Source organism: Neofelis nebulosa, chromosome 17 (assembly GCF_028018385.1).
Source record: "Neofelis nebulosa isolate mNeoNeb1 chromosome 17, mNeoNeb1.pri, whole genome shotgun sequence".
Lineage (NCBI taxonomy): Eukaryota > Metazoa > Chordata > Mammalia > Carnivora > Felidae > Neofelis > Neofelis nebulosa.
Genome location: NC_080798.1, coordinates 42,460,119 through 42,486,357, shown reverse-complemented (window position 1 = coordinate 42,486,357; position 26,239 = coordinate 42,460,119). Strand labels below are relative to the sequence as shown.

At 53.8% G+C, this 26,239-nt stretch overlaps 1 protein-coding gene and 1 long non-coding RNA gene across 3 annotated transcripts in view; one reads left to right on the top strand and one right to left on the bottom strand.

Annotated features, from left to right (window-relative positions):
* Positions 1 to 20,916, bottom strand: part of CDH5 (cadherin 5) — a 34,370-nt gene extending 13,454 nt beyond the window's left edge. Inside the window, exons 1-7 of one of the 2 annotated variants that reach the window (XM_058707649.1) lie at positions 20,771 to 20,916; positions 10,953 to 11,166; positions 5,466 to 5,754; positions 4,305 to 4,421; positions 3,180 to 3,344; positions 2,093 to 2,280; positions 230 to 480 (exon numbers count right to left, since the gene is read on the bottom strand). In XM_058707649.1, coding sequence (XP_058563632.1) covers positions 230 to 480; positions 2,093 to 2,280; positions 3,180 to 3,344; positions 4,305 to 4,421; positions 5,466 to 5,754; positions 10,953 to 11,147 — 1,205 coding nt within the window. In that variant the 5' untranslated portion in view covers positions 11,148 to 11,166; positions 20,771 to 20,916. Of the gene's footprint in view, positions 1 to 229; positions 481 to 2,092; positions 2,281 to 3,179; positions 3,345 to 4,304; positions 4,422 to 5,465; positions 5,755 to 10,952; positions 11,186 to 20,770 lie in introns of those variants that run through there. The other variant, XM_058707648.1, reaches the window with a different exon arrangement.
* Positions 1 to 26,239, top strand: part of LOC131499573 (uncharacterized) — an 815,236-nt gene that overhangs the window by 11,291 nt on the left and 777,706 nt on the right. The window lies entirely within an intron of this gene.

Below are 26,239 nucleotides of genomic sequence, written 5' to 3'. Positions count from 1 at the left end.
GCGGACAGCTCTGATGGCCAGGACTGAGCTGGGCAGAGGTGCCTGGGCAAGACAGGGTCCCGCCTGGTCATGGGGGTCAGTGGAAGAGCTTGGGCTTCTAGTCCTGCCTCTGTCACGTCCCGTGTGTGTGCCAGGAGAAGCCATTCTCCCCATCTGGGCCCTATTGTCAGTCCCGCAGGTGCCAGGATCATCGTGATCATCATTTTCCTTACACCCTCTACCCCCTTACCCAATGCTCCGCCGAGCTGCGTCGGGGTCTTTGGCCCTCACTGAGCCGATCAGAGGTTTCTTCTGGTTCTCCCACAGCTGGAAGTGGTAGAAGGGCTGCTGGAAGCTGGGGGGCTCATCCACATCTGTGACGTTGATGATGACTCGGGCAGTTTTTCTGGTGGAGGCGCTGCTTAGGTGGTGGAGGTTGATGGTGGGATCCGTGGCCTCGATGGTGAAGATGTATTGCTGAATGTATTCATAGTCCAGGGGCTGTGGAAGGGAAAAGTGCAGTGAACGCCTGCTCTGAGCCAAGCACGTGACGTGATCTTCATGGCAACCTTGCAAGGTTGCACTGGGATGACACCAGTTTCATGGATGGGGGAAGTGATGTTTCCATGGTCATCAAGAGAGTGGCTAGGGCTCTCTGTCTGTCCTCGGCTTCCCTCCACTGCATCTCGACAACCTTAGGGCACCCCCAGCCCTAACTCTGTGACTGTCCCTGTTCTGAGCATTGAGGCCACACAGTGGGCGAGCCACAGTCCTGCTCTCTAGGAGATCACAGCTACTAGTTCTAGCCACAGGTCCTTACGTATGTGCCTTTTCTTTGTGGTTTCGCTCAAGATGCTTCTCCTGCCTTTGCCCACTTCACAATCCCTACTCAAGAGGCCAAATGTCTTCTCAGAACCCATCTTGCCTCCCTGACACAGGTAATTGCTCCTTGCGTGGGTTGCTGGAGCACTTACACGCGGCTACCCTGTTCATCTATGCTCGTCTGCTCCACTCACTGACAGCTTTGGTGCCGTGGAGGCCATGGGACTCACCTAGGTGCCTCTGGTCCCCAGTGCGGAGCCGGACCGGGGATAGCCTCAGGAGAGTTCTGCTGCAGGAATGGCCCAGCTCAGTCAGAGGGGTTCTAGAATGTCCCATTTGAGGTGGGTCATCCCTGGCCCAGGGCCCCCAGTCCTCTGCATGACCATTCTAGAGGCATTTTATGTCTCTTGCCTCCTCTTCCAGATTCAGTTGGCCTGACTGCTCTGTCTGTATGCAGCAGCCACTGCCAGTAGCCACTCCCACCCCCACCCCTGTAGTACTCCCTGCTTCCTTACATGCTGTGGCTGTCTGCTCCAAGTGCCTGTATCACTACCAGGGCTCTACTTTGGTGGGTGCCCAGGGCAGGCCAGAAAGTGTGAGAGTGAACGCCCTCTGGGGCCCTCAGACGACCCTGCAGCTCCCTCTCTCAGCCCCTGCAACTCTGAGGCATATTTCACACTGTGCCCTGGGTGTTACCAGTGGGACTGTGCCCCACTTGCCTGCACTATTAACCTGACAGTTAAGGAACCTGTATCATTCCTTTTTTTTTTTTTTTTTAAAGCTTATTTATTTATTTTGACAGAGAGAACGAATAGGGGAGGGACAGAGAGGAGAGCAAAAGTGAGAGTGAGAATCCCAAGCAGGCTCTGCACTGTGAGTGTAGAGCCCCATGTGGGGCTTGATCTCATGAGTGATGAGATCATGACCTGAGCAGAAATTAAGAGTCAGGTGCTCAACCAACTGAACCATCCAGGCGCCCCTGTATCCTTTTTCTTATGTGTCACTGCTCCTGAGACTTCCTGGGATCACTTCCCAAGTAAATTATTTATACTCAAATCCTTGCTTTAAGGTCTGCTTCTGGGATAACTCAGCCTAAGGCACTGACCCTTCTCTCCTGGCTTCCCTTTCCCAGCTCCAGGGTCACAAGCTCATGAGCACATGGCCAGCTCTAAGCTGACCCAGAATGTGCACCTTCAATGGCTTCTGACCTTGGAGCAGCCCCTGGGTGAGTCCTGAAAATGCCAGGAGCCCTCAGCCCCACATCTGATGTCGTTGCTGCATGCCTACAAACCTTCATGGGCTTGATGATGCCCTCGTTGTGGTTGGGGTCCGTCTCGATGGTGAAGGTGTCCCTGTATTCGCCTTGCACGATGCTGTACTTGGTCATCCGGTTCTGGGGCTCATCTGGGTCCTCAACAAACAGAGAGCCCAAGGAGCTGCCCACACGGATGTCTTCAGGCACCGCAAATGTGTACTTGGCTGATGCAAATAAGGTGCCCCCGAGGGCATTGGATTAATGAGATAGACAAGGTGATTGTCCCTCATGCTATCCTAATGCATTTTTATACAGGAAATCAGCATGACAAAATAATAATAATAATAATAATAATAATAATAATAATAATAATAGTAGTAGTAATACCACCACAGGAATTTTCGGTCTCAAGGCAAAGAGATTCTGCTCCATCTATCCTTCCATCCCTCCATCCATTTAACAAATAGTTATTGAACACCTACTGTATGCTGGGTCTTTTGCTAGGGGACCTATCATTTGACAAGAGAGACAAGTCCTGCTGTGAGGGAGCTTCTGCCACATAGAGCGAGGCCACCGTCATTGGGATGGCTGAGCCTCTGAATTACACCTCAGCATCGGAGGGTACAAGTGATGAACCGTCTGACTTTCCTTCCCACCCTTAACCGGGGCGTGTGAAAAACTCTTGTCAGACATTTTTTTGTGGGGAGAGAAGCAGTCTGTGTGTGGGCTCAGGGCTCAGCCTCAGCTCTGGATATGGAACTTTGCTGTATCCCTGTTCACCAGCTCACAGGGATTTTCTAGCTAGGGCCTGGATTTTTCCAAGCCCATAGAAACTGGGTGAAACTGTTCCTATCTGGTAGTGGGACTCTGGGCAAAGTGGTGGCACACAGCAGGGAGTGCGATTTCCCTGTGGCCTGTGAAGGCACCATGGCAGGTGGTATTTGGAAAGCCTTGGGAATGTGTGCAGGGATGGGGAGAAGACCCCCTTCTTGCACCAAAATGACTTTTCTGGGCTTTAGGGAGAGGTAGAGGGACTCTGGGCTTCTCCACAAGATCCTCCAGGCCACTGAGTCTGGAGTATCCCAACCCCCATCCTCCCCAGGGCCCTGGAGGAGGAGCTCACTTTGGGTGAAGATGGGGAAATTGTCATTGACGTCCTGCAGAGTGACCAGCACCGTAGCTGTGCCTGAGTCCCCTCGGAGGCCCTGGGCATCTCGTGCTTCCACCACGATCTCATACTTGGCCTGCGTCTCTCGGTCCAAGTTTTTGGTTGTAGTGAAAATGAGTCCTGCAAAAAGTGTCCAGCAGGAGCCATGTTACTTGGAGGGCTTTTAGAACACACTGGTGCCTGGGCCCTATCCAGAGTTAATGTAAAAGCTGATGCAAATAAGGTGACTTAACATGTGACTTAAAGGCTCCCCAGGTGATTCCACTGTGCAGCCAGAGCTGAGAACCACCGGCCAGCCACCACCCACCTTCACACCCTGCACTGCTAGACCAAAGCTGCCCAAACGGTTTGGTCCAAGATTGGTCCTGGCTGCTGGGAGCATGGTGTTGAGAAAGAGTGCGAGGCCACATCCGGGCTCAGCGTGGAGAGAGTGCTGTGACTCATTAACGATGCCTGCCTTGGCACATCATTGGTTGTGGTGGTACCTGTACTTTGCACCTGCCACCCCCCTGAAAGACAGTGTGTCCCAGGTCTGACCACCTGGACTTCTGTCTTGCTCCCCAGACTCTGTCCTTACAGTTTTTGTGAAGTCACACTGAGTGGATAATTACTGCGGGCCATGTGTTCTCTATACATTATGTAATTCAAACTTCACAGCTGCTATGCAAAACGAACATACATTTTCCTGTTTTCAGGGTGAGAGAACTAAGGCTCGCAGAGGCTAGTTGACTTGCCTCAGGTTGTTAGAGGGAGTGAGTAGCAGAACTGGGTTTGGAGGCTAGATCTGTCCGACTCTACACCCAGAGCTGCTAACCAGCATTCTCTTCTGCCTCTTGGGTCACTGCTTGGGTCCTGATTTTGTTCCCTGGACTGGAGTCCATGTCTTGGCAGCTGTCTGCTTCCTTCTCCCCTCGCCAGCCACCTTGTTTTCATGTGTATAAGAACCATTTCCATGGGATCGTGTGGTTGGATGGTAGCTGACACCTGTCAGACTGGACTTCCCTCAGTGCCTGCACCTTGGATATCTGTCCCTACCCGGCTCCAAGCCAGCGCCTGCCCAAGAGGGTTAGTGACACACACCAGAACCATCAATAGCAAAATATTCTTCTCCCTTCAGGATTTGGTACATGACACTGGCATGGTCTGCCACGGTGGGGTCATCTGCATCAACGGCTGTCACACGGATGACTGAGGTCCCTGAAGAGAGAGAATCCAGGGTTACTGCCTTGTGACTGTCGGCCCTGTGCCCCATTTCCAGATGCAGACAGATGGGGCTCAGGCTGTTCCCTCAACCCACTTTCCTTAGGCCCTGGGGGAGAAAAGACTGCTTTGTTTTCTGAGGAGCCTGCAAGGGGGCAAAGTGCTGAAGGTTCAGCCTGGTCATCTTGGAAGGAGGCAAAAAGAACAGGTGGTTTTTAGTCACAGGAGAAGTGAGGCAGGAGGCAGAAGGCTAGGGTCATGAGGAGAGAGAGAGAGGAGAGGAAAGGGCTGCTTCTTCCTTCTTCTGGAAGATGAGAACAAAAGAATGGGAAGGTGCCCCACAGGGGTGAGTGTCACATCTCTGTTTCTCTTGAACTCTGGGACCCCCATCCCCATACTTAACAGGGAGGTCTTTTAAGATCTCCCAGGTTCTTAGCCAGGAACCCTGGACCAAGGGGTGGGGAAGGGAATCCTTTTCTGTTACCTCCTAGAGGCTGGGGGTAGAACTGAGGAAGTAGTAATTTCAAGAAGCCTGGGCTCCAGGCTGGTGTCACGTCTTGGGGCGAGGGCTCTAGTCTCCTCCCTCCACTCCTGCATGGGTCCTAGAGAGGAGTCTTTTTGCTGTGGTGGCAGAGTTGGTATTCTTCATGTGCAAAGGCACTCTTAGAGTGCCAGTCCTGAGTCAGAGAAGTGGGTGGGGTTTGCTCCAAAGAATAATGAGAACATTATTATGTATATGTTTCTGATGGTTAGTGCTCAGTCCATGATCAGGGTCAGGGCTCAGTCCATGATTGGGGTCAGAACTCAGTCCATGATGAGGATCAGGATTCAGTCCATGACTGGGGTCAGGGCTTAGTCTATGACTAAGTCAGGGCTTGGTGTGGGGCCAGGTCAGAGTTTAGTCTTTAGGGATCAGAGTTTCTTTCAAGTGCCCTGAACTCACTGAATCCTGATCCCCGACAGTGAAGCTGCTGATAGGAGAGGCACCTTCAGGCTGGAGATGAGCAGGGGAGGAGTGAGAGGGACAAGCAGGGCACATACCCACGGCCGACATCTCTGGCACAGAGGCGTTGAACAGCCGGTGCGTGAACACAGGCCAGTTGTCATTCACATCATGAACTTTGATGGTGAAGCTGGAAGGAGACTCTAAGTCATTATTGGTGTCCTTGTCTACCACGAGGGCAGTAAGGTGGTACTCGGGGATCTTCTCCCTGTCCAGCCTCTCAAAGGCATACACGTCCCCTGAGTCCTCATTGACCCGGAAGACCTTGCCGGCAGACTCTCCTCTGAGCAGGTACTTGGCGTTCTTGCGGTTCACACTTGATTTGATCTAGGAAAGAAGAGGTGCCATGAGCTGCGGATGGGCAGGGGTGGCTGTGTGCGTGTGTGAATGTGTGCGCACACATGTGAGCGTGCAAGCGTGTAGGTTATGTCGGTGTGTATGTACACGTGTGTGTGTGTGTGTGTGTGTGTGTGCGTGCACTTACGTGCGGTGCTGGCCAGGGGTCCTGAATGCGACACTGCAGTTTTTACAGGGATCTCTGACTGGTCATCAGCACGTTGTTCTCAGCCAGGTTGCTGCGAACACCACACCAATATGACTTGCTCGGCGCACTGCCCTAATATGCCTCCAACAGTGCTTGGGACATTGTAGGTGCTTATAAAACGTTTTTTGTGTGTGTGTGAAGGAGTGTACTTGGTGCCAGTGGAAGGCAAGGGGCATTTTGCCCCTGGGAAGTCTCTTAACCTCTCTGAGTTGTGGTAACCTCATCTGTAAAATGGAGATAATATTGCTTTGGATGTTGAGCTGCTCTCATGAGCAGAGTGGCGCTTCTGAGAGTGAATTCCAGGACACGCTAGTCTCTTCTGCTGCTCCACATGAAAATCGGGTCCCAGGGAACTGGGAGTTGGCTTCCACTGGCTTGGATCTCTAGAACCAACTTACATGTTTAGGGATGTTTGTGAGCTGGTTGTTAAACACAGCCATTATTAAAAATCCAATTATGTCAACTTATAAATTAAATGAATTCTATAAAAAACAAAGGTAGCATACCCAAAATTCATTGCTTCCTCGTTATCATACTGCATTTTTCTGTGTTCTTGAGGTTATGTTTACCGTGTTGAACGATGGAAATACCACACAGTGCTGGGTTAATGCATATCTTTTCACAACTCTGCCTTCATTGACATCAAATTGGGAGCTTAAAACAGACACGGCGAAAGTATTTACACCATGGAAATGAGCAAATGCTATGAATCAGGAGTTTTTCTCCTGGAGAACAGGTTGATAAACATTTATCAGCACACCACTGGTTCTGGTCAATTTAGTTTTGGAATGACACATAAAATGTTCTCTTCTTGGAGATTTATAGTGTGTAGTCCTGTAGAAAAAAACTCTAATGAGCTTTAACTCAGGATTTCCCATGCTTTTTAGACCACTGACCCCATTTTCTTTGTAACACATACTATTAGTGCCCTAAGGAACAAGATTTAGAAAAAGATTTGGAAACTAGTATACATAAAGCAGCTTGCACAGGCTATTATGATAGATCCATGTTAAAAGATATTAGGTTAAAAGTGCTGAACATTTATTTCATTTATAGAATCTTAGAAGCAGAGACTCTTAGGAACTTCAGAGAATCCTATTTCATGCAGTGGTACTCTCACAGATGGTTAGAATGTTCAAAAAATGTAGTTCAATTCAATTAAAAATATATAAATTGGACACCTATACGGTGCCAAGCAGCACCCTGGAAGCACAGAGGTAACCCAGACCCCATTCTTGCTCTCAGGGCTTGGGCCCAAGCCCCAGAAGCTGAGATTCTTAGGATGGGCAGTATTTAAGGATTCAGGGATAAGAGCCTTGAGTGAAGGTATCCGATGAGGAGAATCAAGAGAGAGCGGTCTCAAGACAGGAGAGGGAGCAGCAAGAAGGGTGTGGTCAAATCCCGTGAGTCTGGGGATGCCTGGGTGGCCCAGTCAGTTCAGTGTCTGACTCTTGATTTCAACTCATGATCTCATGGTTCATGGGTTTGAGCCCTGCGTTGGGCTCTGTGCTGACAGCGAGGAGCTTGGGATTCTCTGTCTCCCTCTCTCTCTGCCCCTCCCCTGCTTGCTGTCTATCTCTCTCTCTCTGAAAAATAAATAAATAAACATTAAAAAAAAAATCCCATGAGTCTGGAAAACATCCCTAGGGTTTAGCAGTAGTGTAGACATTGGAGCCCTTGGTGGGAGCAGCATCCAGGCTGGGGTGGGGGAGTAGGGTGAGAAGCCAGATGACAGAGCTTGGAGAAGAGGCCACAAGGTGAGGAAGTGGAGACAAGGAGTCAGGACCCTCTGCCTTGGGTGGAGCAGAGGTGTGGTGTGCAGGGGCCAGGTGGTTTCATAAGGAGTTCCCAGGACCCATGGGCCAGGATGTATGACGAATAGTGGGTCAGGAGGTGAGAAGCAAATGCCTGAGCTCTGCAGCCTGCGGTGTGGGGTGACAGTGGGGGTTTAAGGAGAAGGGACAGTCTGGGACTCTGTGTGAGTCACTCAGGGTTAGATGGTAGTTCCAAACTTGGTTCTGGGTGGGTGTATTAGGACCCACATGGGCAAGGGTAGTGATGGGGACCAATGGAGCTTTGATCTATTGTATTGGAATTCTGTATACGGTTCCATTTGAGTATAAGCTCCTTCCCTCCAACTTACATTTTTTAGAATAGTTTTAGATTTATAGACAAATTGAGAAGATAGTACAGAGAGTTCTCATATATCCTGTCCCAGTTTCCACTGTTATCACCATCTTACGTTAATGTTATGTTAGTATGGTGCCTTTATTACAATTAGTGGACCAATACTGATACATCAGTAGTCACTGGGGGCCATAGTTCATACCGATGTCCTCAGTGGTTGCTTCATTTCCTTCTTCTGCTCTCGGAGCCTGGCCAGGACACCATATTACATCTAGTCACCACGTTTCTTTGGCTCCTCTTGGCTGTCACAGTTTCTCAGACTTTCAGTGTTTCTCAGACTTGATGACCTTGGCCATTTTGACAAGTACTGGTCAGGTATTTTGTAGGGTGCTTCTCTACTGAAATTTGTCTGATCAGACTGAGATTATGGGTTTTGGGGAGCAGTGTTTTTTGTTTTTTTAAAAAAATTTTTTTTTCAACGTTTTTAATTTATTTTTGGGACAGAGAGAGACAGAGCATGAACAGGGGAGGGGCAGAGAGAGAGGGAGACACAGAATCGGAAACAGGCTCCAGGCTCCGAGCCATCAGCCCAGAGCCTGACGCGGGGCTCGAACTCACGGACTGCGAGATCGTGACCTGGCTGAAGTCGGACGCTTAACCGACTGCGCCACCCAGGCACCCCGGGAGCAGTGTTTTTTTTAAATTATCACTATATTTGGGCATAATGTCTTAATGCCGCAGACCATGGTGACCCATATTTGTGGATTCAAAAGGTTACAAGGGCTCCCTCCCATTGTCCAACCAGTCTGTAAACAAAGGCTCCGGACTGTGGCCTTGATAAACAGGGATTTCCTTCCCTCAGATTACGTCTTTGGGAGTGAGGAGGTAATCCTTGGAGCCCTGTCCTTGGCTCTCCCCAGCACTCTGTTGCTTCTTGGGGTGGGGACTGCGTGTAGCTCCTGTGTCCCCTGGCCCCATGCCAGGTGCAAAGTAAATGCTGTTGGCAGATGATGGCAGGCCTGACGCTCTTCCTGCTGCTCAAAGACCCTTGGGAGAGCCCTCTAAAGGTTTCCGTGTCGGGGCTGCACATGATGCAGGTGGCCTCTGCTTTCTGCTGACTCTTCCTGACTCACCCTGCAGATTTTTCTCGGGGCCGGCCATTCTCATCAGTGGCTGATTCATGGCACAGTTATCCCATTGGGAAAGACGTAGGTGGATTGACGACATTTTCCTCTCTGACACAGTTCACATTTGTGTTGGGAGTCAGGAACCCTATGCCTTCCTAGGACTAGGTTCTCCTCGGGCTCTGTCCCGGTCTCCCTGTGTGACCCTGGTCAAACATCTTTCTCTCTGAGCGGCCATAGTGAGGCATTTAAAGTTCCCAGCCATTCTAGGGAGACGGAGGAGCCTGTGGGCAGAGTCAGTTGTGGGCAGTCTGTGAGTGGAGATTCCCCAGCTGGCCCTGCCCCCAGCTGCTGTGGCTTTTCTGGTGCCAAGGCCAGGCTGCGCCCTCCCCCATCAAAGGGTATTTCCAGCCTGTTTCTCTGTGACCAGAGGGATCCCCCAACCCTGCTTTTTGTGGGGTTCTTTGTCTGACGTATGCTGCCCTTATAAATTAGGGCCAGGAAGTAAACACTTCCAGCTTTGTGGGTCATGTGGTGTTTGTCGCAGCTGTTCAACTCTGCCATCAGAGCAGCCATGGAGATTTGTTGTACATGGCCTTGCCTCTTTTCCAGTGAAACTTTACAAAACCAGGCAGTGAACTGGTTCTGCCAGTTTTGCTTTTAGACCATGAGCTCCACAAAGGTAGGGACCGTATCTGTCTTTGCCCACTGCTGTCTTTCCCATGCTTGACACCATGCTTCCTCTTACTGGCACGTTGATCTATTTTTTTCTTTAGTGGATCGTGTTCAGATTCCAAGAAACTGACACGGTGAGAGTTTATACACCTGTAAGAAGTTTTTCTCCATGTCAAAAACTCTCAAAATACCTGGGCCAGCCATCTGCCACTGTGTGTGGAACTCCTCCAGTAGAGCCACTGGTTTGAATCAGAATGGATGGATTTGACATCAGTAGTACTTTGACCCAGTAAGGCCGTTCAGTGGCCACTCACATTGGCTCCAAGCCCTAGAACAGTGGCTGGAGATTAACAGGTTCTGAAGGGGGAGGAAGTGAGGGTTAGAGGCTTAGGTGCTGCCTTGGAGGGCAGGCTTGGGTCAGGCACCATGTTATGGGTGTCCTAGAATCTGAGGACTTGTGTGGAGTGACAGGGAGCCAGGGAGGGATAGTCGGAGAGAAGGGGGTTTTTCGGGTTTAAAGAGCTAGACCAGGCTGGCCACCTGTGGCCTGGATGATGAATTCTGTCACCAGCACATTTTTGTAGAAGGCTTCTCAGGGCTTCCGGACTTCTCGGATGGGAGAATTTAATGGCAGTCTTGGCTGCTTCTGCCCTAAGCCCTGAACCCCCAGGCCAGGTGGGCCCCCTGTGTGCAGGTGGGCCCTTCCCCTGGTGATTTTTAGTTCACAGACCAAGGCCCGGGAGAAAATGAACCAGAGCATTCACCACCGCCAGCACCTTCCCCTTCCCCTTTGCCATCATGATTGTCCTAATCGTCATGACCTCTACGGCCATCACCACCACGGCCCCCTCACCTTTCCCTTTGCTTTCCCACCGCCTCTCCCTTCGTCACTGTGACCGTGACCACCGCCACCGCCTCTCCCGCGTCTCCCAGCTCCGCCACCGTTCCCCCTCACAGCCGTCGTCCCCGCCCCTGCACCCACCGCAATATCTGCCACCGCCTTTACCACCACTGTCACCGCTGATGCCGCTCCTGCTCGGGGGCCTGAGCCTTACCTTGCCCACATAATGGGGCAGCGAGGTGTTTTTCTCTTCATCGATGTGCATCTGGTTCCAAATCCAGTCCCTCTTCTGGCGCCGGGGGGCGGCTGGTTGGGCGGCCGGTTGGGCAAGGTCAGTGCCTTCCGCGGGTGCCACCAGCAGGCCCAGGCACACGCCTGCCGAGGCGAGCAGCACCGTCAGCACCTGCATCTTCCCGAGAGGCACCAATCTGGGCAAAGAGAGGGGACACCATGAGGGCATGGTGGTCATCACCCTGGGGTCTGAGCAGCTCCCAGGGACGACTGAACTTCCTTCTGTCATCCTTCCCTCTCTGCTGATACCAGCAGAACCAGATATTCTTCCTGCCCCCAGATCGCTTCGGTCTGGAAGAGGAAGGCAGACGCAGAAACTCCTCCCGAAGTGTCGTATGTGCTGGCGTGGAAGCCCCAAGGAGGGCTCCCGACGGGGAAGGTTTTCTAGAGGAGAGGGTGAGGCTGATGCTGATGGTGGCTCCCGAAGTCCTGCGCAGCGGGGACCCCAGTTATCCCCATGTTACACGTGAGGTTAAGTTCGCGTTGGAGCGAGTGGTGGGGCTGGGAATGGAGCCTTGGTGTCTGACCTCAACAGCTATCACTTATCAAGTACTTATGACAAGCATGACACCATTCCAAGCACTTCACGTGTGTTATCTCATTTAATTTTCCTAGTAACCCTTCAGGTGGATATAATTATCATGCTCCTTTTGCCAAGAAGCCGAGGAACAGAAGAGTTCAGTTCACATTCCTGAGATCACCTAGGCAGGGAGCGGCAGAGCCAGACTTGAACCCCGTCTGCCTGGCCCCAAAGTTCAAGCTTTTTCCCACTGGCCTCTCTTGTCCTCGCAGCTGCTGTGGGGTGGGACTTCAAGACGCCTCTGAACAAACATGCCCCCTGGCCAGCACGAGAGCCCCTGTGGCAAGATGCTTTGATGCTGTCTTCAGAAAGTGCTTGGGAAACCCAAATGTCTTAACCCAGAGGGTCAGGCCCTCACTAGGCCCAGAGCTCACAGTTGGTGATCAGCTGAGGAACTATCACAAGAATAGGGGTGGGGGAGGGTGGAGGATTGAAAGGCTGGTCTCACGGGACTGGCTTCATAATTGATGGGGCCCAGTGCAAAATGGAAATGTGGGGCCCTCTGTTCAAAGAGTATTAAGAATTTCAAGATGGGGGCGCCCGGGTGGCTCAATTGGTTAAGCGTCCGACTTCAGCTCAGGTCATGATCTTGTGGTTTGTGAGTTTGAGCCCTGCATCGGGTTCTGCGCTGAAGCTCAGAGCTTAGAGCCTGCTTGGGATTCAGTGTCTCCCTCTCTCTCTGCCCACACTCTGTCTCCCTCTCTCTCAAAAATAAATAAACGTTAAAAAACTAAAAAAAAAAAAAAAAAAGAATTTCAATCAAGGTGGAGACAGAAGACCATGAAAGCAGGCATCATGTGCCAGGCCCAGTGTGCTCGCTCGCTCTGGAAGGGAGCTCTTGGGACAGGGATCAGCCTGGACCAGGATCTTGGGTCACCCGGAAATGAGGGCCTGGCTTCATCCTGAATTCCAGGAAGAGGGATTTTCCTCACTGCCCCATGGTGGGTGCAGGCTGTGACCTTGCTGGCCCTGTGCCCTCTCAACCCTGACCCCATCAGTCTACTCATGCTGGGTCCCTGTGTCACTGATCTGTGGCTCCTGTGTTGGTTCAGGGGCAAAGGGCAGGTGGATGGGAATGGGAACCTGGGCGCCTGCCTAGAGAGAGACAAGGACCATGAGATACTGGATGGGAGGCCACCACCCTGGTCATCCCCCACCTTGGCCCATGGGAGAGCCTGGATTCTGCACGTTACAGGAGGTCTCTAAACTCTAGTAACATTTCTTCTGAGACGTTGGCGCCAGGCTGTCCTCAGTGAGGGCCCAGGGTGTCTGCGCTGGGCTAGCCTGGCCTCTGGGTCTGCTGATCTTAGCGTTTGAGATCCCCACCCTGTGGGCCCTGCTGCTGGTGCGGGAGGAAGTGAGCTCCCAGGGTTGGGTGGGACAGGGCTCCGAGGAAGTCCCCACAATGCACGTGCCATGTGTCTGGAGAGAGGCTCTGGGTCTCAGTTTCCTCAGTTGTGAGGTGGTGGAACTGGAGGAGGCTTGGTGTCCTTTGAGGTAGGACGTGGAGAGGGTGGCCATGGCAGGAGGGAAGGAAGGCAGTGAACAAAGGCTTGGGGAGGTTGGGCATCCTGGCCGGGAAGCTGCTCCTGACTCAGGGGAGGTGGCCGGCATGCCCCTGCTCTAGCCTTGCAGGGCCCAGGCCTGGCGGGTCATTTCCTTCTTTGCCTACAAAGGAACTGCGAATCTTGGTTCTTTCTTCCTCCCAAGTGAGAAGTGACTCAAAAATGAAAAAGTAATACAAACAGAAGTGAAACCAAGAAATAGGGAGAGAGAGAGAGTCCTCAGGCTTTTTGGCAGGATGGAGTGAGAGCCCATGCACTGAGCTAACAGGCACATGGGGCCTGTCCTCAGGGAGTGCACACTGTGGTGGGAACACCATGAAAATAAGTGAATTGGGAAAGTACCAGTTAGTGATACATTGGGTACGACAGAGAGAGGGTGTTGCTGACTGAGACTGTGAGGTCAGGGAGGCCTTTCAGATAGAGGACATTTCAACCAGCATCTGAATGTTAGTCCTAGGAATGCCAGGGGAAAGAAGGGCATTCCAGGCAGAAGGACCAGCATGTGCAAAGGCCCTGGGGTGGAAAAATGGTTGGTGTGCCCCCGGGTCAGGTAGAAATGAGCATTAGGGGGCGGGGGACAGGAAGAGGTGACCAGGTCAGTGTGGTAGTCTGAGTGATGCCCGCCCCCTGCCAAAGATGTCCATGTCTGAATCCCTGGAATGTGCGAATGTTTTACTCTTTATGGCAAAAGGACTTTTAGCAGATAGGATGTCTCCATGCGTGACCCTGGAGTGCTGTCTCAAGACGTTCCTTCTTGCCTGGGGTGGCGGAGGGGGGCTGACATCCCTGAGCACCTCCTCAGTGGCATATGTTATCTCATTTAAACCTTGCAAACTGCAAGGTAGTTGGCAGTAACCCCACTCTACAGGTGAGACTCAGAGAGGTGGAGTGAGTCATCCCAGGTCATATAGCGGCAAGAGATGGAGCCAGCATTTGAACTTAGTCTGCCTTTCACCCCAAATACTGCTTTTCCCTACCATGCCCCCCCTCTCTGTCTCTGTGGGGACATTCACATGCATGATAATAAAATACTGTTCTCCACGTTTGGCTTTCATGTTATCCCCAGGCTATAGGAATTATCGCCCCCATTTCGCAGAGGGAGAAACTGAGGCACAGACCCAAACAATTGATGGATCTAGAACCCTCACCCAGCTCTTTCTCTGAATCCTGGGCTCCTTCTACACCCAAACTCAGAGGGACCTGAGGGACTTTTCCAACTGAAAAGCCACATTTATTTATGTCTTTTGCATTTTGTGTTAGGAATTTGGCCTCCAAAATGGGGGCTGAGAAGAAGGGTTTTATCAGACAATTGTTTCTCTTCCCACTGCTCATGGAGAGGAAGTCAGCTGGCAGGATTTGCCATGCCCGCAGCTGGAAACAGAATTTCCCTTGGCCGCACCTCTGGAGGTGTGGTCAGAGCCACAACTGGGGGCAGGTTTATTTTAGCCCTTTACCTCCCCACAAGCCCTTTACCTTCACTGAGTTTTTGGAGTGGTCATAATGCTGCCAGGTGGATTTGGGGTATGACAGATGAGCAGAGGGTCTGAGGATTTTGGAGGTGATTTCTGTGCTCAGAAATTCCCAGCTGAGCAGCCCCAGGAACTTGCCTGACGACAGCCTTGAGGGGAAAGGGGATCTACTTGGCAGCTCAGATGTGTGTGGTGGGCACACGGAGGCCAGGTGCCTGCCCATGTCCCTGTCATCCAAGATTTGTGACCATGCCCCATTCCTGGAGCTTTTCTAGAGGCTTTTGGGGGCAGCTCCAAATGCACTCCTGGGTATGAGTGGGCCCACTGGACTCTCACTTGGTCTGGGAAGGTCTTAGAGACCCAAAATGAGAGGACAGAGTGTGTGGTCCAAGGTGAACAGTCATGGAACCCAGGAGAAGGGGCAGAGGAGCCTCGGAGAATCTGGGGGGACAGCCGGCTCACCTATGCCCAGATGGGAGGTTGGGGCCTCAGAGAGCTCACGGATCCCGCTTTTTGTCCACAGTGGGTGGGACCGCAGATGTCAGAACCTTGATGCCTGGGCTGAGTCTGAGGACTGAGGGGTGGCTCTGAAGGTTGAGCCAAGTGCGGGTGCCTGTGCCTCTGTCTGCTCCTCTCCAGTTACCTGTCTGGGTCTTGAGGGTACTTGGTGAGCTTCTAGTAGCAGTCCCAGCCTGTAGGACATTAACACCCACCAGGTTTGGGGCACCTGGGTGGGTCAGTCGGTTGGACGTCCAACTTTGGCCAGATCACGATCACGTGGTTTGCAAGTTTGAGCCCTGCATCAGGCTCACTGCTGTCAGCTCAGAGCCTGCTTCAGATCCTCTGTCCATCTCCCCACCCCCCTCTCTTTCTCTCTCTCAAAAATAAACAAACATTTAAAATAACAAACACCCCCTGGGCTTGGTCACACCCTTCCGGCCTCTGCACTTGACATTCTGTCTCCTCTGCCTGGATTTAGTTACATGTCACCGCTTCTCTGAAGCTTTCTCTGGAGCCCTGGGCATACATAGCCACACAACAAACATTTATTGAACACCTACTGTGTGCCAGGCACTGAACTACATGCGGGGAGCAAACACAGGCTGTACTCCCATGGGGGAGTATACTAACCGCTTGATGAAAAACATACAGTTTAAAATTGTGAGGTGTGCTGATGGAGAAGAGTAGGAAGCTGGAGGTGGGGGCCAGCAGGGTTCAGACTGGGCTGAGTGTCTCAGTCCAAGAGTGAGTCCTACCTCTCTCTGAGCTGCTGTGAGACATTAGACAAACATCCCTTTGGTCCCTTTCTGTTTATGGGCCCATCTGTCGCTGGGATTTGGTCTTGAAGGGGCTGTGAAGTCCGCTCAGCTCTGTGATTTTGAAAAGGGCTAGGGGGACACAGAGGGAGACAAAGGGAGGGGAGGGGCTAGAGCTGGTCCTTTTTAAGCGAAATAGATCTTAGGAAGCCTGGATTTAGCTGGGAGCCCCTCAGTGAGCCAGCCTGGCAGGTGTCCCTGGGCTCGTCTTGCCCCCAACCAGTGGCAGAGCCCTGCTTCTTGACCTGACCAGAGCTCTGCTCAAGCTTGAGGCTCAGGGGCTGAGTCTGGGCTTGAGGGGGTAATCAGGCAAGCTGGAGGGCCCTTTGGAGTGGGGTAGAGGAAGCTTGCAGGTCAGGGATACACACATGACATCCTCACGCTGCATGGACACACAACACCCTCACCTACGTCCACATAAGTACACACCCTGTGTCCACTCATCTGCCCACGCCGGCTCCTGAAGAGTCTCTGCTATGCAGAGCGGCCCCTCTGCACCCGTGCAGTATACCCCCATTAGCTGGGACAAGATCTGGCAGCTCAACCCAGCCCCAGGCAAAGCCTCAGGGTGGACAGGACAATCAGTTCCAGCCCAACCTCCCACAGGCTCTGGACTCTAGCCCAGAGGCCTGGGGTCAGGGGTCAGGGGCTGGACTTTGGGAGGAAGGCCCAGAACACGTGGGGGCTGTGCCTGTGGGAGGGGCAAGTGCTGGACCCCCCCCCCCCCGCCCCCCCCCCCCCCCCCCCCCCGCTCCCTGTGTGGCTGTGGATGGCTCTCCTCATTGCCTTCCTACGCCACCACCTTGAGCCTCAGTCTAGAACAGACTCCTTCAGGGACCCCCACATTGTCTGCCTGATCCTCAGCATTCACAGCTGGGTCTTTGCAGCCATGGGCACTGGGAGGATGAAGGGTGAGGCCCTGTGAGCCTTGGGCATGGGGTGTATTGGGGGCAATTAGGCAGCTATGAGCTGGCCTCTTGGGGCTTTCTCCTGGTTTGCAGCCCAATTCGGCCTAGGGACCTGCTCCTGTGGGTCCCAGACCTGAGCCCCTTCCCTGGGGTCCTGCTAATAACTTCCCTGCCTCTACTTCCCTTTGAGGTGACCATGCTGCTCCCCTGCTGACCTCTCTTCCCTGGCTCCCCATCCTTGCAGGATGAAGCCTAGCTCCTGAGCCTGTGTTCAAGGCCCAGCATAGCATGTCCCCTGCCCACCTCTCTGGCTTTTCTCTCCCTCATCTCCCTGCTCCTTCCAACCATGAGGAGAGTAGACATTTCTGGAAGGCACATTGCTCTTCCTCTCTCCAGCAGGCTTTTTGCACAGGCTGTTCCCCTGCGTGGGGACACATGAACACACACCTATCCCTGAGCAGAGGACCTCTTACATATGGCTGGCAAGACAAACTCATCAGTTGCCACTCACCCCTTTCCATACCTGTGAGACATCACTGATCACGGTATTACAGTATTCATCCCCACTGAACTTGAACTCAGCCCCTGAATTCTCAATACAATCTTTCAAGTAGATACTAGCGATTCACCAAAAGTAGTTTGTGATTTGAAACAATTTCCTGCTGGGTTTCTGAGTTCTAGGGCCATCCAGTCTATACCCCTGTCTTCTAATGGGGCAGCTTCAGGCTTCAAGTATAGAACACCCCTTACCCACACCAGGGAGACTTTTCCAGCCTTCTGTGGGCTTTGTGACTTTGGGGCTCTGAGGCTGTCAATGGGAGCAACAGAATGAGGCCCACACACCTGCCTGTTTGTAATGGTCCAGCTTCTCAAAAGCTGCGTGGCCTCAGGCCCATTCCTTGCCCTCTCTGAGCCTCAGCTCACTCAGCTATAATGGAGGCAACAATAGCTGCCTATTGAGGAGGATTAAATGAGGTCATGGGTGAGAAATGTGGTATACAGTAGGTGCTCAGTAAGTATGCAGGTGTCTTGACCTTTATGTGCCCACCCACTCCAGCCTGGTGACTGTGGGCTTGACTGGACAACTCATACCTGACTGCATTTCCTCTTTGTGTCCTGAGCCCACCTCCTACACCCCTCTGTTCTCCAGAAGGAGATCTTTTTCTCTGCCTACCTGTCCCTGGGGTCCCTTTTTTCCCTTCCTGCCAGGATCTGACTGTTACTGTGTCCCAAGACAGATAATCTGGAGGTCTCTGAATGAGTTTAGGGACCATTTGATCCATCCCCTGCCCAGAGAGATTAGAAGACTGAAGCCCAGAAATACCTCTTAATATCCTCTGGGCTCCTGCTCTTCCTCCAAGAAGCCTGCTGGGATTTTTCCACCCAGTATCTGCTTGGGCTTGTGTCAGGATGGGCTTTTTAGTATTTCTAGCCAGAAACCAAGCTCCTCAGGGTAGGACCTGTCTCCTACAACATTCCTCCCAGGATCATTGGGTTCCTAGCTTGTCTTCGTGCCTGCTTCTGTGGCTTGAACTGTCAGGTTCAATCCTCTCTGACTTTTCTCCTCTCCAGGCTTCACGGTGGAGTGTGGTGGGGCTGTGGGGTCAGAAGGGGCTGGCCTCACTCATATTTTTGCTTCCATCTCATGCTTGCTGTGTAGCCTGGGACTGGCTGCTTGGTCTCTCTCAGCATCTATGGTCTCCTCTGTCAAATGAGATTTCTTTTAGTAGCTTCAAGGATGCCGAGGGGGTGCAGAGACAGCCAGAAGTAGCAGGGATGGATCCCCATAGGGGAGGGGCCCAAGATTTTTCCAGAGCGAGTGGCCACTGTGTTCACCTCTTGTCCCCGAGGCAGCAGCAGAACTGTGAGTCAGCCAACTTTGGAAGAAAATAAGTGTGGCCCCTCTGGTTTCCTGCCCTCATGTCCGGCCCTTGTTTAGCAGCACAATTGGTCAGGTTGAGACTGCAGGGTGGGCAGCTTAACCCCTGCGAGGCCAGTGCACGCCTTCCCTACTGCCTTGCAACAGTCAGTGGGAATTGGTAGGGCTGCCTGGGGGCTCAGCAGCTCCTGGGCCCCTTGGAGGCCACCTGCTGCCCTCTGGGCTGGGCTCCCAAGGTGGCCAGACTCTGCTGCTCCCTACCACCTAACGGGGAGCCAGAGCTCCTGGTCCTGGCACTCATGGCCTCCAGTGTCACTAGCCTTTCTGGTACTACCTGCTCTAAAAACCCTGTGGCCAGTCAGCCTCCCCAAATCCTCCAAGCTGCCTAGGCTTCCTGCCTCCCCCAGCAGACCCTTCACATCTTGGGGGATCCTGTCTGCCCCCTTCACACAGCAGCACCGTCCTTGGGGTGGGGAGTGAGCCCGGGGCCCAGAGTGCTTGCCAGAGGAATTGCTGAGTCAACATCTTCTCACCTGCGCCCTCTTTGCTCCCACCTGCCATGGAATGGCTGACCTTGGGGGGGTCAAAACCTTGAGGACATTCACAGCTCTGGTGTGGCGGGTAAATTCAGCTGTGATTTCTTGAAGGCACCCCTCCCCTGAGCCGTTCCTGGAGCCAGTGTTGGGTGTGTACATTGCCTTCTTCACTAGGTTCACCAGAAGACTGCTTCCTCCATTGTACAGATGAGAAAGCTGAGGCATGGTGCTGGAAAGAGTCTGGGCTTTGGGGTGCAGATCTTGCTTCTCATCCCCACTCCCGCTCTTACTTTGCCCAGTCTCACCCATCTCAGTCGCACCCCCTGCGGAATGGAGAAAGGGCTCATCTAACTCTCGCAATAGTAGAATCGAGAGCTCCGTCAGTTAGAACCTTTTATCCTGGGGCATGTGGGTGGCTCATTTGCTTGAGCATCTGACTTTCGATCTCAGCTCAGGACATGATCTCATGGTTTGTGAGATTGAGCCCCGTGTCAGTACGGAGCCTGCTTGGGATTCTCCCTCTCCCTCTCTTCCTGTCCCTCCCCCACTCACTCTCACTCTCTCTCTCTCTCTCTCAAAATAAAAATAAACATAAAAAAAGAGAACCTTTTGTCTGTATCACCTGCAGTTCCCACAACGGCTTGTAGAGTCACTGTCTCTTGTTCAGACAAACACACAGAGGTTTGGAGAACATGGAGGTTTGGAGGTGCTGAGTAATTTTCCCGGAGTAACATGGGAAGGAGTGATAGAGCTGGGCATCCCACCCTAAACTGCCTGCCTTCGATTCGTTTTGGGGGAACTTCCGCAAAACATGGGGGCTGTGGGGTCCCAAACTTGGGGCGTCTGGGGAGAAAGGGTGGGCCGCTTTGCTGACCACAGCTCCCGTGGCTTGTACCTGGTCCCTGCAGTGTCCGGGGCAGGGAGGGGAGGGATCCATAGGCAGGGCCTCAGGTGCCCAGAGCCAAGCCTCAGCTTGCCTTTTCTAAAAATGGCGGCGCTGGCTGGCAGAGAGGGGCCGTGGCTCAGAGCTCTGCTTCCAGGGCCCCTCTCCCAATGCCATAACAGAACGTTGGCAGGAGGGATGATGTGAAGCTTTGGTAAATCCTCTCCCGTGGGGGAGGGCCACCCAAGAGGAGACTAGGCCCGGGTGCCACTCTTCTGCCTCTGAGTGCTGGCAACTCAGACCCCTGTGCTCTCTGAAACGTGGCGTGGATGGAAGCCAGTGGGCCTTCGAGGCTCATGGAGCTGGAGGGTCTACACATGGAAGAACTTCCCCCACCAAGTCCTGAGAATGCCGGCTTGTGCCCACGACACCGCCACTAGCTCACCGCTCTGAGCCGGGAGGAGACTCGGTCCGCCCCCAAGGAATGGCTCTTCCCCGGGACCCCAACAACGACCGCTCTACAGATGGGGCAGCCAAGCGCCCTCTCGGCTCGGGCGCTTGGCGAGGCGTCTGGGGTGGAGTAGGGGCGGGGATTCCTCACTCACCGAGCTCGCGGACCGGGAGGTGTCTTGGTTCCGTCTGTCCGTTTGGCCGAGCTGCTGTGGAGCTCCGTGGAGCTCAGCCGATAGCCTCTCGAGGGGAGCCACACCCGGCCGATGAGGGAGGCCTGGCTGCCGCCCCTTCAGGTTTTCCAGCTGGCCCTGGCCCACTTCCCCCTGGGATGGTTTCCTGTTATTGTTCCTTTGTGAGGGCCGGGCTGGCTGCAGATAGGCAGGCTCTGTGGTGGGCGGCTGCCTCGGCCCAGCCGGGCTGTGCTCGTGGAGGCCTGGGCCTGGACCGGGCCTGGCACGCTCAGGTCGGATCCCAGTCCCAGGCCTCAGCTCTGCTCCTGATGGGACCTGGAGCCAGACACATCTCCCTCCCTGGCCCGATGCTCAGTTTCCTCATCTGTAAATGGGGATAATCAGACCTCAAACTCACATGGGTGTTGGGATCAGCGAGAGTCAAAATGAAACTGTAGGCGGGATCCGGTCCATCAGAACCAAGCAGCTGGGGGCGGGAGGGGCACAGATTCTGTGAACCTGGAGAGTCCTAGGAGGAGCTTTTATAAACTGAACAGACCTGATCAGCTCAACTGACTGGGAATCTTCCAGGGTGGTGGGAGTGTGTCCTTTGAATGGTTGCTCTCGTTTTCCCCTGAGCGAGCGGTTGGGAAGTCCCAAATGTGCTCCTTTACAGGACGGGGGAGACAGAGACCTGAGAGGGAGAACGTCTTGCCCAGAAGCACTCAGTAAGTCTGCGGACACGGGCATGGAGCTGGGGAACGGGGTGGGAAAATGATTTTTGGGAAGGTGAGATAAAGATCTGTCTCTTTGGGGCATGTTGAGTTGGAGATGGCTTTTGGACACCCAGGTGGTGATGCCGGGTTTGCAGTTGGAGACGGGTGCATACAGGTGGCTTAGAGATGAGGTTTAGAAGCTCTGATCTTACTTATGGCTTATTTCTGTGAGGCTGTGGGAGTGGATGAGCTTAGAGGGAGGGAGGCCCCTGGCATCTGAGATTTGTATATCTTCTAGGAGAGCCTGGCAGGGAAAAGGGAAAGCCGGGAGAGGGCAGGGCTGTGGAGAGCAGGCAAAGATGAGGACAGGGTGTCAGCTGGGTAAGGGGAGGGCAGATTTGGAAGCTGGAAGTCACAGACAGCTGTGGACAGAGCAGGTTAAATGGAATGGGATAGACAAGGCAGATTAGAGGGGCTGGTGAACAGGGATGAAGAGGGGGAGATGAGTGTGATCACAGCTTCGCAGTGAACAGGAGCAAGAAATGGGAGAGAGATTCTGTGTGTGTGTGTGTGTGTGTGTGTGTGTGTGTGTGTGTGTGTGTGTGTGTTTAAAGCTGTGTTTGTGTGGAAGGGACTTCTAGATGATGCTGGAGGGAGAAGAGCGACCTGTGGAGGGAGGACGGTCCTTAAGGCGGGCCTCTGCACAGGATCCAGCACATTCCATCACTTTTGGTGGAATGAACAAACAAAGGCGCAGCGTTTTCTTATTTTCTTCCCCAACAGGCTTAACTCTGTCTTCCCCAGCCAGAGGGTGGATGTGGCCCCAGGCCAGCTGGTCCCTCAGCCCCATGCTCCTGGCTCTGCACGCCCCAGCCTGGGCTCTCTGCCTGCTTTGTGGCGTACGTGCCTGTGGGACCGAGCTGGGCCTGGCCTCACTTCCCGTGGGGTCTCAGACTTGTCGCTGGTGGCAGATGGGGACAGGGTCTGTGTTGGCACTATCTGCTGATTCCCTTTGTACTCCCAGTCCACAGGAAAGTTGACTCTGCCCCGAAGCCTGCTGTTCCTGTCATCTGTAAACAAAGGGATGGCTATCCAGGCATGTGCCCTGGGGCAGGGATGTGGTCACCCCGAAGAGGTAGTCCAGGCCATGGGAGGAAGGCTAGTGCCCTTGGGGCTCCTGGGGAGCTCATGTCCGATTTCTGCCACCACCCAGCCCCTGCTCCAACCCCTCTGGAGGCACAAGAGGCACTGGGAAGGCACAAGGCCAGGAAGTGCCATCAGGAGCAAAGGAGGCAGCCGGTGGGCCGGCAGGAAACGGGATGGTCTGTGAGACCTGATTAGCAGTGGAGGAGGAAGCGACAATCAGGATGGTGGGGTGGACTGGGAGTGTGGCAGTGAGGCCTGGGGACACCCACCTAGCCTCTGCCAGGACGAAAGCTGACTGGAGACTCAGCCCTGTGGTGTTCTGCTTGGAGAGGTTCAGACTTGGGTGTCGGCCGACCCGGTTCAGATCCTACCCTGGCCTCTCACTGGCTGTGTGACCCGGGGTGGTTGACATGCCGCTCTGAGTTTGTTTCTTTACCTGTGAAATGGGTTGCAGTCCACACTTGGCAGGGCCGTCCAGAGGATCAAATAAGACAGCATAAATAAATGACTGCAGGGACAAGCATTTTACCAAGCGGGTAAAATTTCTTACAGTGTGGTCCTCAGGCCAGCTGCCTCCCAGCCACCTGGGGTGGGGGTGGGGGGTCGGTGCTTGTTGAAAATGCAGATTCCTGGCCCTCACATGCAGACTGATGGAGTCAGAATGGCTGGCAGTGGAGCCCTGAGGCCTGCGATGCATTTGTAGCTCTCTGGATGCTCAGGTATGGGAGTCACGGCATGCGTGTCCTCAGAGCCCTGAGCTCTCTTTCCAGGGACTCCTCTTTCAGTCCTCAGAGCAACCCTGAGGGGCAGGACTGTCATCATCCCCGTTACGCAGAGGGGGAAACAGAGACTGGGAATGAACTGCTTTCCACGATCAGAGTTTGTCAGTGGTAGAATGGAAATTCTGACCCAGGGCCTCTGTTTCCAGAGGTCATGTCCTCGCTGCCCACCCCTCCCCCATGCCCAGGCTTTCCTGCCCATTTCATTGAATGAAAGAATACATGAGTGAGGGACAGAATGGGTCAACGACCACTGGCATGTTGAGGCAGACACAAGGCGCGGGGTTGGGTATACACCTGTGTTCTGTGGTATATCCCGGCACACGGTGGGGCCTCTTCTTGAAGCCTTCAAAGAGGCACTGACTCAATCCATCCATCCAACTCTCAACCCTGCTGGGCGCACAGCTCTGTATCTGGCTCCGGGTGGGCACCCAGGGAAGAAAAGAGGCCAGCCCGTGATAAACTCTGAGTCTGGGGTGGAGCCATTGCGGTCACTGACACTGCTGTGAATTCAGCACCAGTTATGTGCCACCTCCGCTCCAGGCCCTGTGCTTTCTTTTCAGTATTCCCGGTGGCCCTGTGAGGGGGGTATGGCTCTGCCCCTGCTGCAGCATCATGTACGTGGCCCAGCATGGCAGCGCCTGGCTCAGACCAGGGCTCCCGTGAGCGTGCCAGCCCTGCCCCACTGCCTCCATCCCATCTCAGGCTGAGCTGCTCCAGCCACTGCCTCCGAGGATACTCTTCGCTTCCTAGCTCTGCCTGCCCAAACCTCCCGCCCAGCGCTTCAGTGTCCAGCTCAGACATACTGCCCCTCCATCCAGCCTGCCTAGATTCCCATTCTGGGAGCGTCATGCCCCCTGGGAAGCTTCCACTCCACCTGCCCCCCACTTGTTCCGTTCCAAAACCTATAGGGCCCCTTGCCTGTTTTCTTGTGTAATGATTCCTCACTATAGCCCTGAGAGGTGTCAATGCTGTTCATATGCCCATTTTTCTTAAGAGGGAGCCAAGGCTCAGAGAGGCTGAGGAACTTGCCCAAGGTCACACAGCTCTCAAGTAGCAGAGCCAGGATTCCAGTGCTCATCTTCTGGTTCCCAGTTTAGTGCTCACTTTATACCATCCCACTCCTGACGAATTGTCATTGGGTAACAATGTTTTATGCTCATCTGTTATTAAAATATACTGTTAATGGTGTCCAGTCTTTGCCTAGCTTTGTGCTGGGCATGGGAGATGCAGACATGACCCAGGCTTGGTCCCTGCCTTTGATGTTTCACATTAGTGTGAGCTGCATTGGGTGGGGCCGGGGTGGGAACAGAGGTGTGTGCCCCATGCTGAGGGTGCCTGGAGGTGGCCCTGGGGAGTTGCGGAGGATGGGAGTGCCCAAGATGAAAGGATAGGCACGAGCTGCCCAAGCACAGAGCAGGAGGAAGGACTGGCCAGGCAGAGGGCATGGTTAAGGTCGAAGGTGCGGAGGCCTCCTTGGCAAGAAGCCATCCCGTGGAGGGAAGCACTGAGGTTCTGTGAGGGTGAATCGGGGACTGGCTGGATGAGGCCAGTGGCAGAGAGCTGCTCCTGCCTCCCTGAGGAGCTTGGGCAGGGGCACACCTGAGGCCTCTCACTTGTCAGGGACCTGCAGAGCCCTGAATTTTAGGAGAATTGCCCGGTCCAGGGTAGCATCCTGCGGTCAGGCCAGGGAGAGGCTGCAGGCTGGGGAACCTCAGGCCACCGCTGCTGTGCAGGTGCCATTGCTGGAGCCCGACTGAGGCCTCTCCTCAGCCAGGAAAGGACTAGCTGAGCAGGAATTGAATTCCCGACAGTGAGAACAATACCTTATCCGCCGAGCACTTTCCCAGATGTTTCTCACTTTTCTCCCACAACATCCGGGGGACGCTGGTAGGAAGCCACGCTCCAGTGCTTTGGGGCTGAGGGGACCAAGGAGCAGTCGGTGAGGGTTCCGAAGGGTCCCCGTGGTTATGTCCTGAGAATGCCTGCCACTTACTGTCCTGCCGATCCCGGCTGAGCCATACAGCCTTTGGTGCCTCAGTTTCTCCTTCTGTAAAATGAGGGTGATTGCATGCCTTTCTCATGGGGTTGGTGGAAAGTGCATGGAGCAGTCCCTGGCATCAGTAAGTGCTTGATAAACATTAGTCGTGACAAAGATGTCCATAGAAGTTGATAGTGGGACACACGTGAGGGTGTGGGCGGGGCACCGCATGAGCATAGCGTTTGCTGGGCAGCCGGGTGGCTGCATGTGTATGTGTAAGAGCGCACATAGAGCATGTAAGGCACCCATCTGGATTGACTGTGTACGTGTTTATGGGTGCGTGAGTGGGTACGGCTGCCCAAGGGAGGGCCAGGCCTTGGGGCAGCACCTTCCTCCCCCGTCATCTGGAATCATCTGCCACGTTATCCCATTGACCAGTCCTTCTGCACCCTTATCTCCTGCGGAGGCCAGAGAAGTCAAAGCCTGGCTCAAAGGTGGAGACTAAAGCCCCCGCTTCCCTGTGTGGGGGGCAGGCCTGAGTATGGCAGAACACTGGCCCTTTGAAAGCCAGGACTTCCTGTCTCCAGGCCACACATTCCTTGTGTCCTCCGTCAAAGTGTCTTGGAGAACAATGGGTCAGAGTCTTTGCCATCTGTGGGGCAGGAAGGTGGGTCAGGGGCAGGTCAGTCCTGCCTCTCGATGGGGCCAACAGGGCTCCGGCCCCAGTTCTGGGCCCAGCAGTGTGGCAGCGGAGCCGGAACCTGGCCGACCTGGGATGTCTGCCTCCTGCCCGTGCAGGTCCATCCCTTATTCAGACCACCTCCACACC